This window comes from Oncorhynchus keta, chromosome 17 (assembly GCF_023373465.1).
Source record: "Oncorhynchus keta strain PuntledgeMale-10-30-2019 chromosome 17, Oket_V2, whole genome shotgun sequence".
Lineage (NCBI taxonomy): Eukaryota > Metazoa > Chordata > Actinopteri > Salmoniformes > Salmonidae > Oncorhynchus > Oncorhynchus keta.
This window is the reverse complement of record NC_068437.1, coordinates 39351259-39372539: the sequence shown is the minus strand read 5'-3', so window position 1 is coordinate 39372539 and position 21281 is coordinate 39351259. Positions and strand designations below refer to the sequence as shown.

Below are 21281 nucleotides of genomic sequence, written 5' to 3'. Positions count from 1 at the left end.
TGATTGTGTCCCACTTGTTGATTCATCACAAAAAATACAGTTTTATATCTTTATGTTTGAAGCCTGAAATGTGGCAAAAGGTCGCAAAGTTCAAGGGGGCCGAATACTTTCGCAAGGCACTGTATACTGTGTGGGCATGGGTTCAAATCTGATCCCGTGCCCTTCTGACTCACATCTCTCTCCTTAATTTCCTGTTCTCGCCATTGTACCATCAACCAATAAAATATGTGGGAGTGGGACTGCCACACGACTTTAAAAAATGAAATATATAAAAAGAGCTCGATCCTCTGCAACCGTTGTGCCATGTTATGCATGACTTACTGAAAAGGAAAGTAAAACAGCTTAGTGCTGGATCAATTCCAATCGCCGAAGTTCAGCGCTATAGTGTGATTTAAATGTAAAAGGTCATTTCCGATTAAGCCGGCATATGCAGCATTTACTGTGAATGCAAATCAAATTTTATTGATCACATAGACATGGTTAGCAGATGTTACACTCGCAGTGTAGCGAAATGCTTGTGCTTCTAGGTTCGACAGTGCAGTAATATCTAACAATTCCACAACTACCTAATACACACAAATCTAAAGGGATGGAATAAGAATATATACACATACAAATATATGGATGAGCGATGACCGAGCGGCATAGGCAAGATGCAACAGATGGTATAAAATACAGTATATACACATATGAGTAATGCAAGATATGTAAACATTAAAGTGGCATTATTAATGACTAGTGATCCATTTATTAAAGAGGCCAATGATTTCAAGTCTGTATGTAGACAGCAGCCTCTGTGTTAATGATGGCCAAAATGCAGCCTCAGGATATATGGTTTCCAGTTTACATATAGTCCAGTGAAGTTCTTTGAGGGCCGTTGTGGTATCAGCTTGAGGGAGAATATACACGACTGTGACAATAACTGACGAGAATTCTCTTGGGAGATAAGATGGCCAGCATTTGCTTGTGAGGAATTCTAGGTCAGGTGAACAAAAGGACTTGAGTTCCTGTATGTTGTTACGATTACATCATGAAACATACACCCCGCCCTTCTTCCCTGAGAGATGTTTAAAAAAAATTAAGAATCCCGGTGGCTGTACTGACTCCAACATATCCCGAGAGAGCCATGTTTCAGTGGAACAGTATGTTACAATCCATGATGTCTCTCCGGAAAGCAACCTTTGCCTTAATTTTGTCTACCTTGTTATCTAGAGACTGGACATTGGCGAGTAATATACTCGGAAGCGGTGGGTGGTGTGCAAGCCTCCAAAGTCTGACCAGGAGGCCGCTCAGTCTACCTCTTCTGCGGCAACGTTATTTTGGGTCGGTCTCTGGGATCATATCAAATGCCCTACCTAGGTGGTGGTGCGAAACAAAGGATCCGCGTCGGGAAAGTCGTATTCCTGATTGTAATGTTGGTAAATTGACGTCGCTCTGATATCCAATAGTTCTTCCCGGCTGTATGTAATAACACTTAAGATTCTGGGCTAACAATGTAAGAAATAATACATAAAAAGATACAGACTAGAAGCGTGTTACGGTTTTCTTCTATCTCCTCCTCTTTTTTTTATTTGACCTTTATATTTAACTAGGCAAGTAAGTTAAGAACAAATTCTTATTTTCAATGACGGCCTAGGAACAGCGGGTTAACTGCAGAACGACAGATTCGTACCTTGTCAGCTCGGGGGTTTGAACTTGCAACCTTCCGGTTACTAGTCCAACGCTCTAACCACTAGGCTACCATGCCGCTCTGACGAGGAGGTGGAGCAGGGATCGGACCAAAACGCAGCGTGGTTATTTAGATTCATGTTTAATGAATAAGAACACGAACAGTACAAAAACAAACGTAACACGAAAACCTAAACAGCCTAATCTGGTGCAAACTAACACAGAGACAGGAACAATCACCCACCAAACACTCAAAGAATATGGCTGCCTAAATATGGTTCCCAATCAGAGACAATGATAAACACCTGCCTCTGATTGATAGACTTTTCTAGATAACCCTACTAATTCACAATCCCAATACCTACAAAAAACCCAAGACAAAACACACCACATAATAAACCCATGTCACACCCTAGCCTGACCAAAATAACAAAGGAAACACAAAATACTAAGACCAGGGCGTGACAGAACCCCCCGACCCCCCATGGTGCGGACTCCCGGACGCACACCTAAACCCATAGGGGAGGTTCCGGATGGGCGTCTGTCCACGGTGGCGGATCCGGCGCGGGACGTGGACCCCACTCCAACAAAGTCTTAGTCCACCTGCATCGCGTCCTTTGATTGGCGACCCTCGCCGCCGACCTTGGCCTAGTAACCCTCACCAAGGACCCCACTGGACTGAGGGGCAGCTCGGGACTGAGGGGCAGCTCGGGACTGAGGGGCAGCTCGGGACTGAGGGGCAGCTCGGGACTGAGGGGTAGCTCGGGACTGAGGGGTAGCTCGGGACTGAGGGGTAGCTCAGGCAGGTAGTTGGCTGGCTGCTCCATGCAGACTGGCAGCTCCGTGCAGACTGGCAGCTCCATGCAGACTGGCAGCTCTGAACAGGCAGGAGACTCCAGCAGCGCTGTAGAGGAGGAAGGCTCTGGCAGCGCTAAACAGGCGGGAGACTCCGGCAGCGCTAGAGAGGAGGAAGGCTCTGGCAGCGCTAAACAGGCGGGAGACTCTGGCAGCGCTGGAGAGGAGGAAGGCTCTGGCAGCGCTAAACAGGCGAAGCGCACTGAAGGCCTGGTGCGTGGTGCTGGCACTGGTGGTACTGGGCCGAGAACACGCACAGGAAGCCTGGTGCGGGGAGCTGCCACCGGAGGGCTGGTGTGTGGAGGTGGCACAGGATGGACTGGACCGTGAAGGCGTACTGGAGATCTTGAGAGCAGGGCTGGCACAGGACGTGCAAGGCTAGGGAGGTGCACAGGAGGCCTGGTGCGTGAGGCTGGCACAATCTTCACCAGCCGACTAACACACACCTCAGGACGAGTATGGAGCGCTGACCCAGGTGCCATCAAATCCCCGACAGGCTCCGTCGGGCGAATTCCGTGCCTAAAGCACCAACACAGCAACTCCCTCATAACTCTCTCCTCCAATTTCCCCATTAACTCCTTCACAGTCTCTGCTTCGCTCACCTCCAACACCGGGTCTGGTTCTGGTCTCCTCCTTGGCTCCTCACGATAAACAGGGGGAGTTGGCTCAGGTCTGACTCCTGACTCTGCCACACTCTCCCTGTGCCTCCCCCCAATAAATGTTTGGGGCTGACTCTCGGGCTTCCTTCCACGCCGCCGTGTTCGTTTCTCCAACTCCATTCTCCTATAACCTTCCTCGCACTGCTTCAGCGAATCCAAGGCGGGCTCCGGCACTCTCCCTGGGTCGACCGCCCACCTGTCTATTTCCTCCCAAGTCGTATAATCCAGACCTTGTTGCTCCTGCTGCCACTGCCTGTCACCATGCTGCTTGGTCCTTTTGTGGTGGGTGATTCTGTTACGGTTTTCTTCTATCTCCTACTCTGACGAGGAGGTGTAGCAGGGATCGGACCAAAACGCAGCATGGTTATTTTAGATTCAAAAACAATAAACGTAACACGAAAACCTAAACAAAAAAAAAACAAAAAAGACCCTACTAATTCACAATCCCAATACCTACAAAAAACAAGACAAAACACACCACATAATAAACCCATGTCACACCCTGGCCTGACCAAAATAAAGGAAACACAAAATACTAAGACCAGGGCGTGACAAAGCGACTGTGAGCGTGGGAACATTGCCTTTAAATTTCAACCATGCTATAGCACTGAACTGGCGAAATGGATTAAAAGAGCCCAAAATAATAATAAAAAAATACCCCAAAACTAGCCCCAATTCAATAAACCACTAGCCCCAATTCAATAAATCAATAGCCCCATTTCAATAAATCACTAGCCCCATTTCAATAAACCGCTAGCCCCAATTCAATAAACCATTAGCCCCATTTCAATAAACCACTAGCCCCAATTCAATAAACCACTAGCCCCAATTCAATAAACCACTAGCCCAAATTCAATAAACCACTAGCCCCAATTCAATAAATCACTAGCCCCATTTCAATACAGAAATAACAGAAATACAGTAGGTAGAGCATGTGAGGACTGTTAGCAAGTCACAAAATATCAGTTGTCTTCAGTGGAAGACATTGGTATGGACCCCTGTGGATTTTAGGAGTACTCAATTAGGTATTCAGGATAAATCTGCTGTTTCTCAAACACAACAAAAATGGATGGGTTGTTTTCTGAGTCGACACAGCTGTCATAGAGGACCTTGCTGGTGCTTTTCTGAGGTGGACGACGGTATGTTCGACACCCATTGGTGAACTCTCCAACCAAGACCAGAACCACAAACATAATCTTCTTACTGCTGCTCTGAGATCTTATGTACGCGTTAGAGTATGAGGCATCTCTAGCAAAGTAGCTCCCTGTAAAATAACAACAGCGTGTTAGAGACAAATGTTTCAAAGGTCTAGCAGAAACATTTTATTTTATGTGACTTGATATAGCAATAGAGAGATTCACCTAGGCCATAAAGTGTTCCATTCACACCGCAGGTCCTCCAGTCAAAGTTCTGTTCACAGATGACATCTATGATAGAGTGATCTGTGCCGTGGAACAATTCTCTCTCATCAACCAGTTTCCCGCCATTCTTCTTCATCATCTGTTCCTTCTGCCTAACCACAAGCACACAAAACAATACATTAAAGGGATAGTTCAGCAATTTTACATATTAAAATATTTGTTTCCTTACCTTGAATGCAATCTATGGACAAGGAGTGGTTGCAATCCATACTTTTGAGGTTCGTATCTTTGAGGTTTTACGGTATGTAAAACCTCAAAGATACGAACCTCAAAAGTTGCAGACTGACCGGTCAACGAACAGGAAATATCAAACATTAAATTTAGCAAGTTTGAAATGTCATGCCTAAATATCCTCTTAGCCCTTTACACTGGTTGAAATTGGCCTATATGGATAGGGCTAAATTTAAATGTGTCTTACAGAAGAAATATGAAAAGCATATGTATAACCATGGTAGCGATTTAAAGACAACAGTTTGGAGTTGATGGGAAGATTATTAAATCAAAAGGTCAAGACACAACAGGGTGGCAGGTAGCCTCGAGGTTAGCATGTTGGGCCAGTAAACAAAAAAGTTGCTGATTTGATTATCGGAGAAAACAAAATAAACATCAAATCAAATCAAATCAAATTTATTTATATAGCCCTTCGTACATCAGCTGATATCTCAAAGTGCTGTACAGAAACCCAGCCTAAAACCCCAAACAGCAAACAATGCAGGTGTAAAAGCAGGTGTAAAAGCACGGTGGCTAGGAAAAACTCCCTAGAAAGGCCAAAACCTAGGAAGAAACCTAGAGAGGAACCGGGCTATGTGGGGTGGCCAGTCCTCTTCTGGCTGTGCCGGGTAGAGATTATAACAGAACATGACCAAGATGTTCAAATGTTCATAAATGACCAGCATGGTCGAATAATAATAATAAGGCAGAACAGTTGAAACTGGAGCAGCAGCACAGTCAGGTGGACTGGGGACAGCAAGGAGCCATCATGTCAGGTAGTCCTGGCATCTATAGCTGTGCCCTTGAGCAAGGCACTTAACCCTAATTTCTCCAGGGGTGCTGAACAATGGTGACCCTGGCCATGAACCCACTCCCTGCGGGTGTCTCAGGGAGAGTTTGGATATGTAAAAATAAACACTTGTGTGTAACAGATAAGCACCCCCCACGCCCAAATTATTATTATCAGTTCACAAGACTGAAAACAAACATTACACTGGATTTTACATTTGGGGTACTTTTCGCTGCAAATAGTCTGCATTCATTCAGTAACATAATAATGGGAAATGTGGGGTAAGTGCAACATAAGACAAAAAAATTACAACAGTTTGAGTGAGGACTAACTGGTGTCTCCAAGTGGCCCCACACACACACACCTCTCCAAAATGTGCACAGTTCCTAAGTCATTTCAATAAACTTTAATGTCTCAAAGAAGAGTCTTCAACCATAAGGTGTTTGAGCTCTCCTAGCTGTGACGCTGAGGAACTACGGCAAGTAGTTTGTAGTCGTTTTCTTTGGAATTACAACCCTGCATCCCAGCCATTACACAATTACTGTTGTGAAGAAAATTAGCATTCTGTTCAGAACAATGCAGGGTATGACGTCTTGTCATCTTCTAACTGTACATCAAACATGGTGATCATAAATATTGACTGTATATGTCATCAGTTTAATGACTTGGAAATGTGAAGTGCACATTAATGGATTCACAGGTGTTTGGTTTGATTGTATGACAAGGCCATATTTATTATAAATCCTCAATATCTCATCTTTCAAAATACAATTTACAGCATTTCCCCTCAATCAAATACAAAATGTTCAAAAGTTGCCCAATCAGTGTGGCTCTCAGTCAAAACCTGTACAACGCAGAGCATGAGCAGTGTCCAATTTGGCTGGAGCGCAGAGTTCCTAGTGGCTCTGCAAGGGTGGAGAGGGTATTCTCAAGTCAAAGCAATTGTTATTGCTCACATACACACATTTAGCAGATGTTATTCTGGGTGTAGAGAAATGCTTCGGTTCCTAGCTCCAACAGTGCAGTACTGTCTAAAAATTCTAATCTAAAAGTAAAATAATTGAATATATGAACATTAGGACGAGCAATGTCAGAGTGGAATTGACTAAAATACAGTATATACACAGTTGTGGCTAAAAGTTGAGAATGACACAAATATTAATTTTCACAAAGTCTGCTGCCTCAATGTCTTTAGATATTTTTGTCAGATGTTACTATGGAATACTGAAGTATAATTACAAGCATTTCATAAGTGTCAAAGGCTTTCATTGACAATTACATGAAGTTGATGCAAAGAGTCAATATTTGCAGTGTTGACCCTTCTTTTTCAAGACCTCTGCAATCCGCCCTGGCATGCTGTCAATTAACTTCTGGGCCACATCCTGTCTGATGGCAGCCCATTCTTGCATAATCAATGCTTGGAGTTTGTGGGTTTTTGTTTGTCCACCCGCCTCTTGAGGATTGACCACAAGTTCTCAATGGGATTAAGGTCTGGGGAGTGTCCTGGCCATGGACCCAAAATATCAATGTTTTGTTCCCTGAGCCCCTTAGTTATCACTTTTGCCTTATGGTAAGGTGCTTCATCATGCTGGAAAAAGCATTGTTTGTCACCAAACTGTTCCTGGATGGTTGGGAGAAGTTTCTCTCTGAGGATGTGTTGGTACCATTCTTTATTCATGGCTGTGTTCTAGGCAAAGTTGTGAGTGAGCCCACCCCTTGGCTGAGAAGCAACCCCACACATGAATGGTCTCAGGATGCTTTACTGTTGGCTTGACACAGGACTGATGGTAGAGCTCACCATGTCTTCTCCGGACAAGCTTTTTTCCGGATGCCCCAAACAATCGGAAAGGGGATTCAGAGAAAATTACTTTACCCCAGTCCTCAGCAGTCCAATCCCTGTACCTTTTGCAGAATATCAGTCTGTCCCTGATGTTTTTCCTGGAGAGAAGTGGCTTCTTTGCTGCCCTTCTTGACACCAGGCCATACTCCAAAAGTCTTTGCCTCACTGTGCGTCCAGATGCACTCAAACCTGCCTGCTGCCATTCCTGAGTAAAGCTCTCTACTCGTGGTGCCCGATCCCGCAGCTGAATCAAATTTAGGAGACGGTCCTGGCGCTTGCTGGACTTTCTTGGGTGCCCTGAAACCTTCTTCACGAAAATTGAACTGCTGATCCGATAAATGGTTGATTTAGGTGCAATCTTACTGGCAGCAATATCCTTGCCTGTGAAGCCCTTTTTGTGCAAAGCAATGATGACGGCACGTGTTTCCTTGCAGGTAACCATGGTTGACAGAGGAAAAACAATGATTCCTTTTGAAGCTTCCAGCCTGTTATTTGAACTCAATCAGTATGACAGAAGTGATCTCCAGCTTTGTCCTCGTCAACACTCACACCTGTGTTAACGAGAGAATCACTGACATGATATCAGCTGGTCCTTTTGTGGCAGGTCTGAAATGCAGTGGAAATGTTTTTTGGGGATACAGTCATTTGCTTTCATTTGCTTGGCAAAGTGGGACTTTGCAATGAATTGCAATTCATCTGATCACTCTTCATAACATTCTGGAGTATGTGCAAATTGCCATCATACAAACTGAGGCAGCAGACTGAAAATTATTCTAATTCTCAAAACATTTGGCCACTACTGTACATATGAAATGAGTAAAGCAGTATGTAACCATTATTAAAGTGATTAGAGTTCTATTATTAAAGTGGCCAGTGATTCAATGTCTATGTATATAGGGCAGCAGCCTCTAAGGTGCAGGGTTGAGTAACTGGGTGGTAGCCGGTTAGTGATGGCTATTTAACAGTCTGGTGGCCTTGAGAGAGAAGCTGTTTTTCCATTTCTCGGTCCCAGCTTTGATGATGTCGGATGCTATAGGAGTCCTGGAGGGCAGGCAACCGCTGATGCGTTGGGCAGACCGCACCACCCTCTGGAGAGCCTTGCGGTTGAGGGCGGTGCAGTTGCCATACCAGGTGGTGATACGGCCCAATAGGATGCTCTCATTTGTGCATCTGTAAAGGTTTGAGGGTCTTCGGGGCCTAGCCGAATTTCTTCAACCTCCTGAAGAGGCGCTGTTGTGCTTTCTTCACCACACTGTCTGTTGTGGGTGGACCATTTCAGATCATCAGTGATGTGCACATAGAGGAACTTGAAGCTTTCCACCTTTATTGCGGTCCCGTTGATGTGGATAGGGACGTGCTCCCTCTGCTGTTGTTGAGGGAGAGGTTCTTTTCCTGGCACCACTCCGCTAGGTCACTCACCTCCTCCCTGTAGGCTGTTTCGTTGTTGTTGGTAATCAGGCCTACCACTGTTGTGTCGTCTGCAAACTTCATGATTGAGTTGGAGGAGTGCGTGGCCACGCAGTCATGGGTGAACAGGGAGTACAGGAGGGGACAGAGTAGAAAGCCTTGGCCAGGTCGATGAAAACGGCTGCGGATATGATATCGCTTAAGACTTTGAGCATGGTTGATGTGCACCCATGACCAGCTCGGAAACCAGATTGCATAGCGGAGAAGGTACGGTGGGATTCGAAATGGTCGGTGATCTGTTTGTTAACTTGGCTTTTGAAGTCTTTAGAAAGGCAGGGCAGGATGGATATACAGTTGGAGTCATTAAATCTCGTTTTTCAACCACTCCACAAATTTCTTGTTAACAAACTATAGTTTTGGCAAGTTGGTTAGGACATCTACTTTATGCGTGACAAGTCATTTTTAGCCATCACTAGCGGGCCGGGGCTAGCAGATGGGTCTTCGTTGTCATTGCAACAGAAAAGCCTGTTGAAACCACATCAGACAATTACGTCGGCAGACCAGTCGTGATGGATCAACGGGGCTCCGTGTCAGCAATAAAAGGTCCAGGTGAATTGGCAAAAGAGGTATTGAAGCCCACAAATTAACAGGTATATTTCTTCGGCTAGCCGGGAGATGGGCCTAGCTCGAGGCTAGCTCAAGGCTAACTGGTGTTTGCTTCAGGACAGAGGTGTTAGCCAGCGGGGGCCAATCGGTTGCAGCTAGTTAGCTGTGTTGATCCAGTGTAAAGGCCCAGAGCTTGCGGCAGGAATCCGGTGATGTGGTGGAGAAAATCAGTTTGATATGCTCTGGGTAGATATCGCACTGTGCAGACTGGCAGGTATTGACCGAGCTAAAGCTGGCTGGTGACCGAGCTAAAAGGTGAAGACCGCTAGCCGTGGCTAACAGCTATCCAGTTAGCTGACTAGCTTCTGATGGAGGTTCCAGTTATAACGTATAAAAATATCAGAGCCGTACCACATTGGGTGAGGCGGTTTCAGGAAAGCATATTTAGAATGTAGGTGGAAAGTGAGATTAAAATATATACGGAAAAAAATCCAGATGAGGCCGACTATTTACATGACTAGACAAACACACGTCCGACTGCTACGCCATCTTGGATTAATTGAAATAGGCTAATAAATAATAATTATATAGCGTAAATAATTCATTAGACCTATTTCGAGTGCTTACATGCTGTTTAATACGACATGTAGCCTAAATGAATGATGAGCGCTTCTTACTGTCACCTGTTTATTAAAATACTTTTAATTCAAGTCATATGGTTTAATTTCAATACTTCAAAACCAAATACTGTAGTATGTCCAGGTAGTCAAAAACAGATGGGTGTTGGTTAAATTGTGATTTTAATGAATGGAGTGAATCTGGATCAGCAGTTTATTTTCTGTGAGTGAGGAACAGTGTTTAGCAGAGGGGTTGGAAAGGACATTGAGCACCGGCGCAGCGCTCTGTGAGAGGACTGGGATTTCCGACTGCTCAACTCCGCTCACATGCTCTGGTACAGCGCAGATCCAGCACTCTGACATGTATAGCATGTACAGCCACTGTGTTCCGATTTAGGAATTTATCAGTGCCCAAATCTATCATTTTCAACCCGTATACGGGTACAAGTGTTAAGGGCTACATGGATTGTGTTACTCAATAAATGTGGTGTAAAATTATCTTGCAATGATTTGGGCATGACATTTTAAACATGCTAAACAGGGAAGATATACTTTTTTAGTACAAAAATACAAATATTAATGTCTCCAGTTGCTAGTGAAAACCAAAGTGTAGATTGCAGTCACTCCTTGTCCGGGTATGTACTGAATTTGCATCGGGGACGATGTAAGGAAACAAATATCATTATGTAATATATTAATGTTTCATGTACCAAACCACTTCAAGATTCGATGCCAACTTACAATACAGAACTCTGCAAGCCAAGGTCACCGTAGTTACTGTTATACTACAGAAACCCATTTGTGGTCTCAAGAAGGCAGGATGTCTCAAGGATGCTAAACTAGCTACAGTATGACTAGCTGCTATCCACAACCCACTCAGAAGAAAACCTGTTGTAAGCAGCACAGATGTCAAAATGTTCGTATCTATTCTATTTATTGCACAGAACTCAGGACCTCTGCTTCACAAAAACACAGAACTGCCCCTCTGAAGCTTTCCAACTCATCACACTATTAAAAATGGCCTTCAACAGCACAAGGCTGAGGAGTGAGTCTCAGAAGATCTACTAGACACCAGTTTTTCAACTGAATACAGCAGTCTACAAAACATACCACTGGAAGACCCTCCAGAGTGAGGGGTTCTGGATCCGTTTGATGCTGTGGATGGTGCTGCTGGCCATGGTATTTTTGAATAGCGTCTCCAACTTTTGGTACTCTTCTATCTGGCTTGAGAGTGTAACCAGCTGAAGGAAACCACAGATTACTTTATTAAGTGAGATGTCTCTATGGGAAATATTCCACACGTATATTAATATCACTAATATGGAAAATCTATATCGATATCAGTTGCAGTTTTTCAATCCGATATTGATATATAGCATTGCAACTGTGTGAATGTTACATTTTCTTTTCACTTCCACAGTTTTGTGAAGTCCAGACAACGGCTTGCTAATTGCCCATTAGGCCAGGTGAAAATGTTCTGGGGGCTTAACCTACCCAACCAGTTTGAATAAAATGGTAAACCCATTGATGGCCCATTAGTTGGCAATTAAGTATGCTAAATTGAGAGGCAGAGAGAGGTTTTTGTGCCCGCAGGAACAGTCATGTATGCTATTTTACTTAATGGTGTAGGATAACATAAAGGATAAACCGATATCCCTTGCTCAAGTCGATATCATATTGCATTATCGATATTGGTGCCCACCATTATAATAGTGTCAAAGCAAATCAAATGGTATATGTCAGGTGTCGAAAAACCACAGTTTTAGACTTAGTGAAATGCTTGTGTGCTCACGTGTGTTTCATTTAAACTCAACTAAATTAAGCAGTACAGTATCACTACATAGTACCTTGTAGTCTGTGGCGTCAGACAAGACTCCTTTGTCCCAGTGTGGAGGGACAGTCACAGAGGAGCTGGAGCTCTCAGACTCACTAACAGAGACAAAAGAAGAAACAGGAAATTCAACAGGGAAGTCCCAATAGATAAGGGTTGGCTTCTAGTTTGAATGATTCAGACACAGATATCCAATAGGCCTTCCTGAATGCTCAGTATTATTTGTTCAACTACTTCATTTGGCTCTGGGGTAGGACTGGGAGATGTGAAATTTGGCGAGTGGCACACTTCACATTACATTCATTACAGACATACAGTACAACCATGAAGGACAATACCTCTTCAGCTTGTCATTCACATCTTCCTTAGAGAGAAAACAGGGCCTTCTACAAATTGCTCTTTTGGTTTTAAATCTAATATTCTGCTGATGCATCTCTGAAACAGAAACAATATTTATGATAACATTTTAACAGGTTGTTAGCCAATAAAGAGCTGATTAACTGCTGAATTACTATATATCTGTGACAAGGGGTATACCTTTGAGACTGAGAATGTACTTCTGATCTCCAGATTCAAATGGAATCTCGCTGTCAGAGTCAGTTTGGTAAGCATTCTCCAGGGTCTGGGAAATGACAGAGGTCACATTCCCCTCACCACCCTGCACAGAATAAGACCACAGTTTAGGTCAACTTAAAGAGGATGGAGTAAAGTCACAATAAAAACCACATCCATGCATATTCAGTATTCAGACTGACCTCATGGCCATACTCTATCCACTGGCCACAGTCATTTCTCCAGTACCACAGCCATTCTGTTGTGAGGATGAAGTTAGGGGGTTTGGTGACTGATGAAACAGTGGACAGACGACGAACTGGAGGGCTTCCACATGTCATGGTGAGGAAGTTCACAGGCTTACTTCCTCCACTGAGGGCAACACAGATGAACAACAAAATAAGACCAGTAATGTAAAAAAGGTAATATATTCTATCTAATAAAACGCTAACATATCTTAGATCTGGTTTGACAGGTAACAAAAATCCACACCAAACCTAATATGACGACAACAGTACCTTGTGTCATTTTGTGGGTTACAGTAGGCCTTCTCAATCTCCTCTACATTGTCCAGGTCTCTCCAAGTCACTCCATCTAAGATCTGCCATTTGTAAGGCAGATGGTAGTGGACACGGACACATGTGTCTGACAACACAACCACAGAAACATGTAAACACACTACTGTAAACAGAAATGTTGATAATAAAGTATGTTTAGGTTGATAGGTTACCTTTGAAGCTGCAGCGACTGCGGATGAAGAAGAGGCAGATTTCATTCCTGTCAGTCTCACTGGTGGAGCTGGAGGAGGGCTGATGTTTCTCAACTGGCATCATGACTGGAGCAAGGGAAGGTGCTACAGCTAGACACAGGACAGACACGGTTACTAAAGTGCAGTTTGCATGGATTCTCTGTATTCCTGGATTCTACCTTGTCATTTCCTTACCAGCTGGATTTTCTTGGTGAGTTATGATGAATTTATTCTTGTAGATATTGTGGAGGATCTTGATGTTCTCTTGGCTGAATCCTCTGCTGTTTAGAATCTTCATTGCAGGGGCATCGAACGTGTGGGCCCTCTTACAACCAGCACCAAACCTACAGTCACCCTGGAGGAAGTGCAGGCAGAGGTGGAGTTTTGTGCAGCTGCTTTTAAACTTGCAGATGCCATGCTCACCAACGCGCTTGTTGTAATGGGAGCAGATCTGGAAGGAGTTGAAAGGAGATGGTCAAACATCCAGAGTGCATACTACATGCAATTAACACTTGGCTTACTCTTTTTCCAGAACAGTTGGTGCCGGAGCTACAGTATTACCCCAGTGCTAACCTATCCAATCTTTTTAGATCAACTATACATTCATTTAAGGGTAATTTTGGGAGCCACCCACCTCAGGCATCAGGTAGGGGTCGTTCTGCAGCAGAAGTTGGAACAGCTCTGCCTCCCCCAGGTCATGGTGACCCACCTCACTTATAATAGCTGCGTTGTGTGGGCAATCTAGACTGTGGGCCTTTTTGCACTTGTTCCTAGAGTTTAAAGAGACATGCAAACAATGTTTGAGTACACAGACATAAGATGTGCAAATTAAACAAAGACAACAGAAGACAAGTTTATCAGGTCAACAAATGCTGAAGGCTGCTCAGCAAAAATATATATTAGCTACTTTATCTATTTAATCAAATGTATTTATAAAGCCCTTTTTACATCAGCCGATGTCACAAAGTGCTATACAGAAACCCAGCCTAAAACCCCAAACAGCAAGCAATGCAGATGTAGAAGCACAGTGGCTAGGAAAAACTCCCTAGAAAGGCAGGAACCTAGGAAGAAACCTAGAGAGGAACCAGGCTGTGAGGGGAGGCCAGTCCTCTTCTGGCTGTGCCGGGTAGAGATTATAAGAGTACATGGCCAAGATGTTCAAACGTTCATAGATGACTAGCAGGGTCAAATAATAATCACAGTGGTTGTAGAGGGTGCAACAGGTCAGCACCTCAGGAGTATTCACTAACAAGTCGAATCAAAGCTTGTCTGATACTCATTTTGCGTGAGATATCCAATTAATGAGTTACAGGGCCAGTTACATCAGGTGTGTATTCATTACATCTTGCAATGGAAACCATTTACCGCTTAAGAACCAAAAAAGGAGGCACCTACCTGAATTTGAAGGATAGAAACTCTCGTTTTTATTGTTTGGCAGGAGCGCCAATCATCGTCCTCTAATGAGCACCAGTTGGTACCTGGAGCATTACACCAGACCATAATCTTTTGATAGTAAAGCAGTAGTAAAGCAGTAGTAAAGCAGTACATTTGGAAGTGCCAATCCTCCATCTTGTCTCCTTCTTTGAAGTATTGCTCTACGCATCCTAGGTGATTTGCCTGCTCAGATAAAATGACTGACAAGCCTATACAACTTTGTAAAAAAATAATTTTGGCAGAAAGATCAGAAGACATTGAAAAAAGGTATAGAAACTTAGGTAAAATATTAATTTTAACAGATTGAATTCTGCCAGCTAATGAGAGAGGCAGACTATCCCAGCAGTGTAAGTCTGCTTTAACGCATGTGACTAGGCTTGCAAAGTGAGTTTTATGGATGGTAGCCAGAGTGTGTGTTATATTCACACCCAAATAGGAAAAACCAGTGGGCGACAGATGGAAAGGCAGGGCTCCAAGGGGAATTTGCTTGGCAGCAGGTTTGATAGGACAACAATGTTCAATTTGTAACCTGAAAATGATCCAAACGTGTTTAAAATATGCATTATATTATCGACAGAGTTCACAGGGTTAGTGATATATAATATTAGATCATCTGCATACAGTGACACTATGCTCTTCACCAGCTCGGTGGATTCCACTGAATGATGGTGATCATTTTAAAGCCAAGGAAAGCGGCTCTATCACAAGAGCAAAAAGGAGCAGGGACATAGGACACCCTTAACGGGTCCCTCTGGAGTGGGGTAAATATTTTGAATGTTGAGAGTTGGTGTGTACGCTAGTCGTAGGAGCAGAAATATCCATGAGATGAAATTGGACCCAAAACCAAATCTTAAATAAATAATCCCACTCCACCCAATAGAAAGAATTCTCTGAGAGAAAGAATTTCAGGGTCTGGGGAGATAGTATAATGTTCAAAAGCCGCCCTACATTGGAAAACAGTTGTTGCCCTTTGACGAAACCCGTTTGATCATCAGATAGGACATCCTGAAGGCAGGGTTCCAACCGGCATGCTAGAACCTTAGCTAATCATTTAACATCAGTGTTCAAAAGTGAAATGGGCTACCACATTCCGTCGGATCTTTATCTTTCTTAAGCATAATTGAGATGGAGGCTTGGGTTAGCGTCGGGGGAAGAGAGCCCAGTGTTAACGAGTTGGTGAACATATCTAATAGTAATGGGGCAAGTTGATCAGAGAATTTTATGTTAAAAAAAACAATTAAAAAAAAATAATTTAAAAAAATCGACGGGGGTGCCATAAGGGCCTGGGGCCTTGCCACTGTGCATTAACTTTAGACCCTTTGTTATTTCATCAAGATGCAGAGGGTTGTCCAGAACTTTACTCATGTCCATATCTGAAAAGTTGCCCATAGCTGTATTATCTGATGGGGGTTCAGATTTGTAGAGGTTAGAATAAAATGACACGAAAGTTGAATTAATATTAGAGGGATCACTTGTAAGATTAAGGGAGGAGTCTCCTATTGGACCAGGTCTCTCGTGGAAAATAATAATAATATGCCATTTAGCAGACGCTTTTATCCAAAGCGACTTACAGTCATGTGTGCATACATTCTACGTATGGGTGGTCCCGGGAATCGAACCCACTACCCTGGCGTTACAAGTGCCATGCTCTACCAACTGAGCTACAGAAGGACCACGAAAGGACCACAAAATAGATGTTCTCAATGAGAAAAACCTGTATAACTAAAGGTCAAATAAATATAAAATGTAAATACCTGAAAGATAAGATGATGCTGACTGGCGTTTAAGTCGGTGTGCCAAAAGGTGGCTGGACTTGTCACCATATTCATAGTATGTTCCCTTTGTTCGTTGCAACAGAAACGCTGCTTTATCAGTGGAAAGCAGATTAAATTGAGTTTGAAGATCCAGCTTCTGCATATAATTCAGGGGATGGTGAAGTTAAATATTGCCGGTCCACCACTTCCTGATGTTTCAGTTCTTTTTGTTTGACATAATGAGCGTTGTAAGAAATGATCTTTCCCCGTAATACTGCTTTGAAAGTCTCCCAAAAGAAGAAGGTGTCATCATTATTTGTTTGAATGAATACATAAATGTTGTTCGAAATAAAGTCACAGAATTCGTTGTTAGAGAATAGGGCCGTGTTAAATCTCCCTTCGGAGTAAGTGCCAAGTACAGAATGTGGGGGGGAATGATCCGAAATCACTATCGCTGAATATTATGTAGTTTTAACTGCACGATCGATATATCGGTGTCTAGTTTAACGCCGATGTTAAAACTACTGTGCAGTAACGTAGGTACAAGACGTTGTGTTGTGAAAATAGCCACAATAAGGATTCGGCACAATAGTGTTATTTGACGTGCATCTTTTTACACACACAAAGACCCAAACAGTGTTCCATAGAAATCCTGGTTGAGAATGAAACCACTGAACACAGCAAATAAGTGAAACAAATAGGTTTTGATGATGTTTTACTGGTAATGGGGACATGCGTAAATGACAACTAAATAACTTTTTGGTCAGTGTGTGTGTGTAACCTTTATTTCACTAGGCAAGTCAGTTAATTAAGAACAAATTCTTATTTACAAATGACATCCCGGACGACGCTGAGCCAATTGTGCGCCGCCCTATGGGACTCCCAATCATGGCCAGATGTGATACAGCCTGGATTCAAACCAGGGACTGTAGTGACGATTCTTGCACTGAGATGCAGTGCCTTAGACCGCTGCGTCCGTGTGTGTGTTAACTACTTAACTGTTCTCGAATGCTTAAAAGGTCGCTAAAATGTTAAATATCCGTTATCAGTTTTTTTTTGCCAAGGAAAATATTGGATATCGGTATCGACCAAAAATGTCATAGCGGTGCATCACTACTTTTAACTGAGGGGAGAAGGGCTCTATCTAACAAAAAAAGTAGTATATGCATGGGTAGGCTTAATGAACATGAGAAAAGTAGGAGAAGTCTTTTGTGACCGGGTGGAGGAAGTGCCATGGACCAACACAATCCATTTAGGTCACGAGTGTAGAACGAGCTTTTGCCATCCCGGAAGGAGTAAGTGTTCTGAGATCAGATTGGTCAAATCTTGGTTCAATAACACAGTTAAGGTCCCCGCCAAAGATGAGGCGGTGGGTGTCAAGATTAGGGCGAGAGGCTAAAAGAGACGTCATAAATCTAGTGTCATCCCAGTTAGGGGCGTAAACAGTCACAAGACGACAGGGGTTTGGAAGAGGGTGCCACTAACTATTGTATAACGTCCTCCAGTATCTGAAATGATCTGTGAGGGTGAAAACTGCACTCGTTTGTGAATCACTATTGCTGTTCCCCTGGCTTTGCCGTTAAAAATTTGAATGAAAAACCTGTCCAACCCATGCTTTACACAATCTAGTAATGGTCGTACAGTAGGTGCGTTTCTTGAAGAAATGCGATATCAGTATTCAACCTTTTCAGATTTGATAATAATCTGGAGCGCTTAATTTTCTCCCCACAACCGCAAATGTTCCCTGCACCAGTCTGACTGAAAGTCCTAAAGTACCATCCTGACTTGTTGAACTAGACATTAATCCTTATAAGAGAAGTCAAATTGAGAGAGGAGCAGCATGAGCAAAACATCTGAATAAGAAAATAAAATAAAAAAGCAGAACACAAGAATCTCTGGATAATGCCAACATACACAAAAATAGCACAACACCCTTCAAAAGATAAAATACAAGTCCTAAAATCGTCATTATGCACAAGACGGAGCAGCAGGAATTCTCCTACTCAGTTGATTACCCTACATGTGCAGTGAGGTCAAACCTATCTAGGAAAGAAGTTACATAACGCCCTTGAAAAAAAAATGTCATATGTCAATAGGCAAGTGTACATTTTGGGTTTCGGTCACACTTTAAACAACGAGAATAACCTTCAGCTTCAGTTATTGAAAAATGTTAACAGTGATTGATGGCATTTCAATGGCCATAAAATGTGTACTCCACTAGGTGTCGACCCAGGGCTGAGTAAATAGATGTTTAAAATTAACCAGTAGGCTATAAAAAGGGTCAGCCCCTGTATAGTTAAATTGTTGAACGTCGTTAGGAGGGAAGAATTCCATAAAAGTATACAAACGGACAATTAGCATTTTGGATATGTAAAATTATGCAAACGAACCGTGGGTCTAAACTTCAGCTAGTGCAACAATTAAACAAGAGTATTATTGGAAGAGAGGATTGATAGTATTAGACTCCAATGTCGCAGTGCAAGATAAAGTCCAAGATAAAGTGAATGTAATTGAGGACCGTCAGTGATCAACCTCAACAATCATGGCCAAAATAAACCACCGTAGATCAGTGTCCATAAAAATAAAGAGTATGTTTTTTCTTCAAAATTGTATACATCAAGCAGACCAGTGAAAAATGTATATACACACACAAATATTGGTGGACAGGATCGGTGTCTAACTAGCTAGTAACATTGGCATCCAAAATTACCTAAAGGCTGCCAATCTGCAATGTAGGCTATAGATTGCCATTAATGGAGCAGCAAGTTAAAAGCCTTAGTAAAATGAAAAAAAAAATCAAAATGCTGCGCTTTTACCAGCGATCGTCTTTGATTAAAAAAACTAAAACAATATCAAATGGAAGTTTAAAGAGCAGTGAGAAAGTATAGTATCTAATTGTCAACAACATAAACGAGTTAAGTGCTGCTTCAAACATACCTACTGTAGGGAGCAAGCTTTAGCATATGATTGTTTCACGAGAAATGGACCGATAGATGGCCATAGATGTATGGAGCCTAGTGTCCACACGGTCACTAGAAAGAACGTTACTCACATAATACATACGGGTGAGAAATCGCCCCAATCTAGGCATTCAATGTATTTCAGGCATTCAATGTATGCCTTGTCGGTAGAAGGACTCAGCTGCCTTATTAACAAAGTGGTATTGTAAACACATCATTCGTGGCCAGTGTATGCATATTTGCAGACTTTTTTTGTACAGCTTTTCCAGTGCTACTGATCGTAGTGGTAGCGCTTGGATTGCACGCATAAATTCAGCACACACACACAGAAGATTCTATAATAGAATTGTGTTATTTGACGTGTCAAATTAAAAACTTGAGCCTGTGTTTATCAGTGCGGATATCGATTCCGCCGCTCGACCATGCTTTTGCGGCACAGTCGATAGATAGCGCGCTGAACTTCAGGCTAGAAGTTCGAGGGTTCGAGACCTGCTCCCTGCTGTTGAATTACATTATCTAACGCGCCAAATAGTGTCATTTGACGTGTAACTTGTATTTTTTGACACCCAAAGACCTGGACTTCAGGCTAGAAGGTCGAGGGTTCGAGACCTGCTCCCTGCTGTTTAATTACATTATCTAACGCGCCAAATAGTGTCATTTTGACGTGTAACTTGTATTTTTTGACACCCAAAGACCCAAAAGGCGTTTCATCGTCAAGCACCCAAGCTGGGTGACCTGCTTAAATTGGCTAACTTGCTAGCTACTGTACTTCCAGACACAAATGAGAGCACACCTCACTGACCATTTTCTCCCCCCTCTAGGGCCCCTAGCAAACCTGGTGGCCCTAGAGCTTTGGTGACAAACTTCTACTGGCAACAATTTAACAACACTTTTTTGCTCATATTCAACCAGCCTTCGTAAATCCATCAGTTAATCTGCGCCCTGGCACACTCAGACGAGAGTGCTCTGAATTCTGAGTAGATAGCCAGAGTAATTAAAAAAGGCACTCCAAATGTAGCTAAATTACGGTGCCTGTTGCTACACCCAAATTAGCAACATACTGGACTCATAACTAAGTTGTATTTACATATGCTATGAAACATCTGCAGACCCACTGTGTATAGCCTATGCGATAAGAAACTTGATAGCCTACATATATATACTAGTCTAAAAGAGCATGGCACTTACCCGTACTTGCAGTTACCGCACACAAAGTGGCTGCATATGTGTAAATTATCGCACTGATGACACTCTTTATGAGAGGTTTGACAGACTCGTAGTGAAGTCTTAGCAACAATAACACTGTCCTGGCTCATAACACAACCCGAAGCCTTTTCTTTGCCTTCACTGATGGCATATTTTCTGCTGTCACGAAGTATTCCAAGTAGGACCTCATTTGCACAAGTGAACTTTTGACCAACGATTTGGTCAAGCTGCTTGAAGTCCAAACATCCTTGATTTCCACAGATAATTTTAGTAACATATTGAGAAACCACAGACGACATCGTGTTATAGTAGGCACCTGGTATCGTTATGGTAGGCACCTAGTATCTTTATGCTCATCACCTCACCCTAAATTTGTATGTCGTCAGTTCCACTTCTGGATAAACGAAACTGACAATCAAAGCACCTGCCCTTTAAAGTTAAATCCATTCTGTTGTAACACAGGCAATTAGGAAAGCTAAGGCTAGCTTTTTCAAACAGAAACTAAAAAAAGTTATGGGACACTAAAGTCCATGGAGAATAAGAGCCCCTCCTCCCAGCTGCCCACTGTACTGAGACTAGGAAACACTGTCACCACCGATAAATCCACTATAATTGATAATTTCAATAAGCATTTTTCTACAGCTGGCCATGCTTTCCACCTGGCTTTACCCCTACCCAGATCAACAGCCCTCCACCCCTCACAGCAACTCGCCCAAGCCTCCC

General features: G+C 43.0%; 1 protein-coding gene across 1 annotated transcript; it reads right to left on the bottom strand.

Annotated features, from left to right (window-relative positions):
• Window positions 1–1794: 1794 nt before the first annotated feature.
• Window positions 1795–21048, bottom strand: LOC118375898 (protein mono-ADP-ribosyltransferase PARP12-like). Its single transcript, XM_035762526.2, has 12 exons — window positions 20541–21048; window positions 13839–13974; window positions 13400–13655; window positions 13187–13315; window positions 12975–13101; window positions 12660–12828; window positions 12442–12562; window positions 12243–12339; window positions 11921–12002; window positions 11184–11314; window positions 4544–4695; window positions 1795–4446 (listed from the first exon to the last, which is right to left on the bottom strand). The coding sequence occupies exons 1-12, from the start codon at window positions 20855–20857 to the stop codon at window positions 4190–4192; spliced, it is 1974 nt and encodes a 657-aa protein (XP_035618419.1). The 5' UTR covers window positions 20858–21048; the 3' UTR covers window positions 1795–4189.
• Between the last annotated feature and the right edge of the window lie 233 nt (window positions 21049–21281).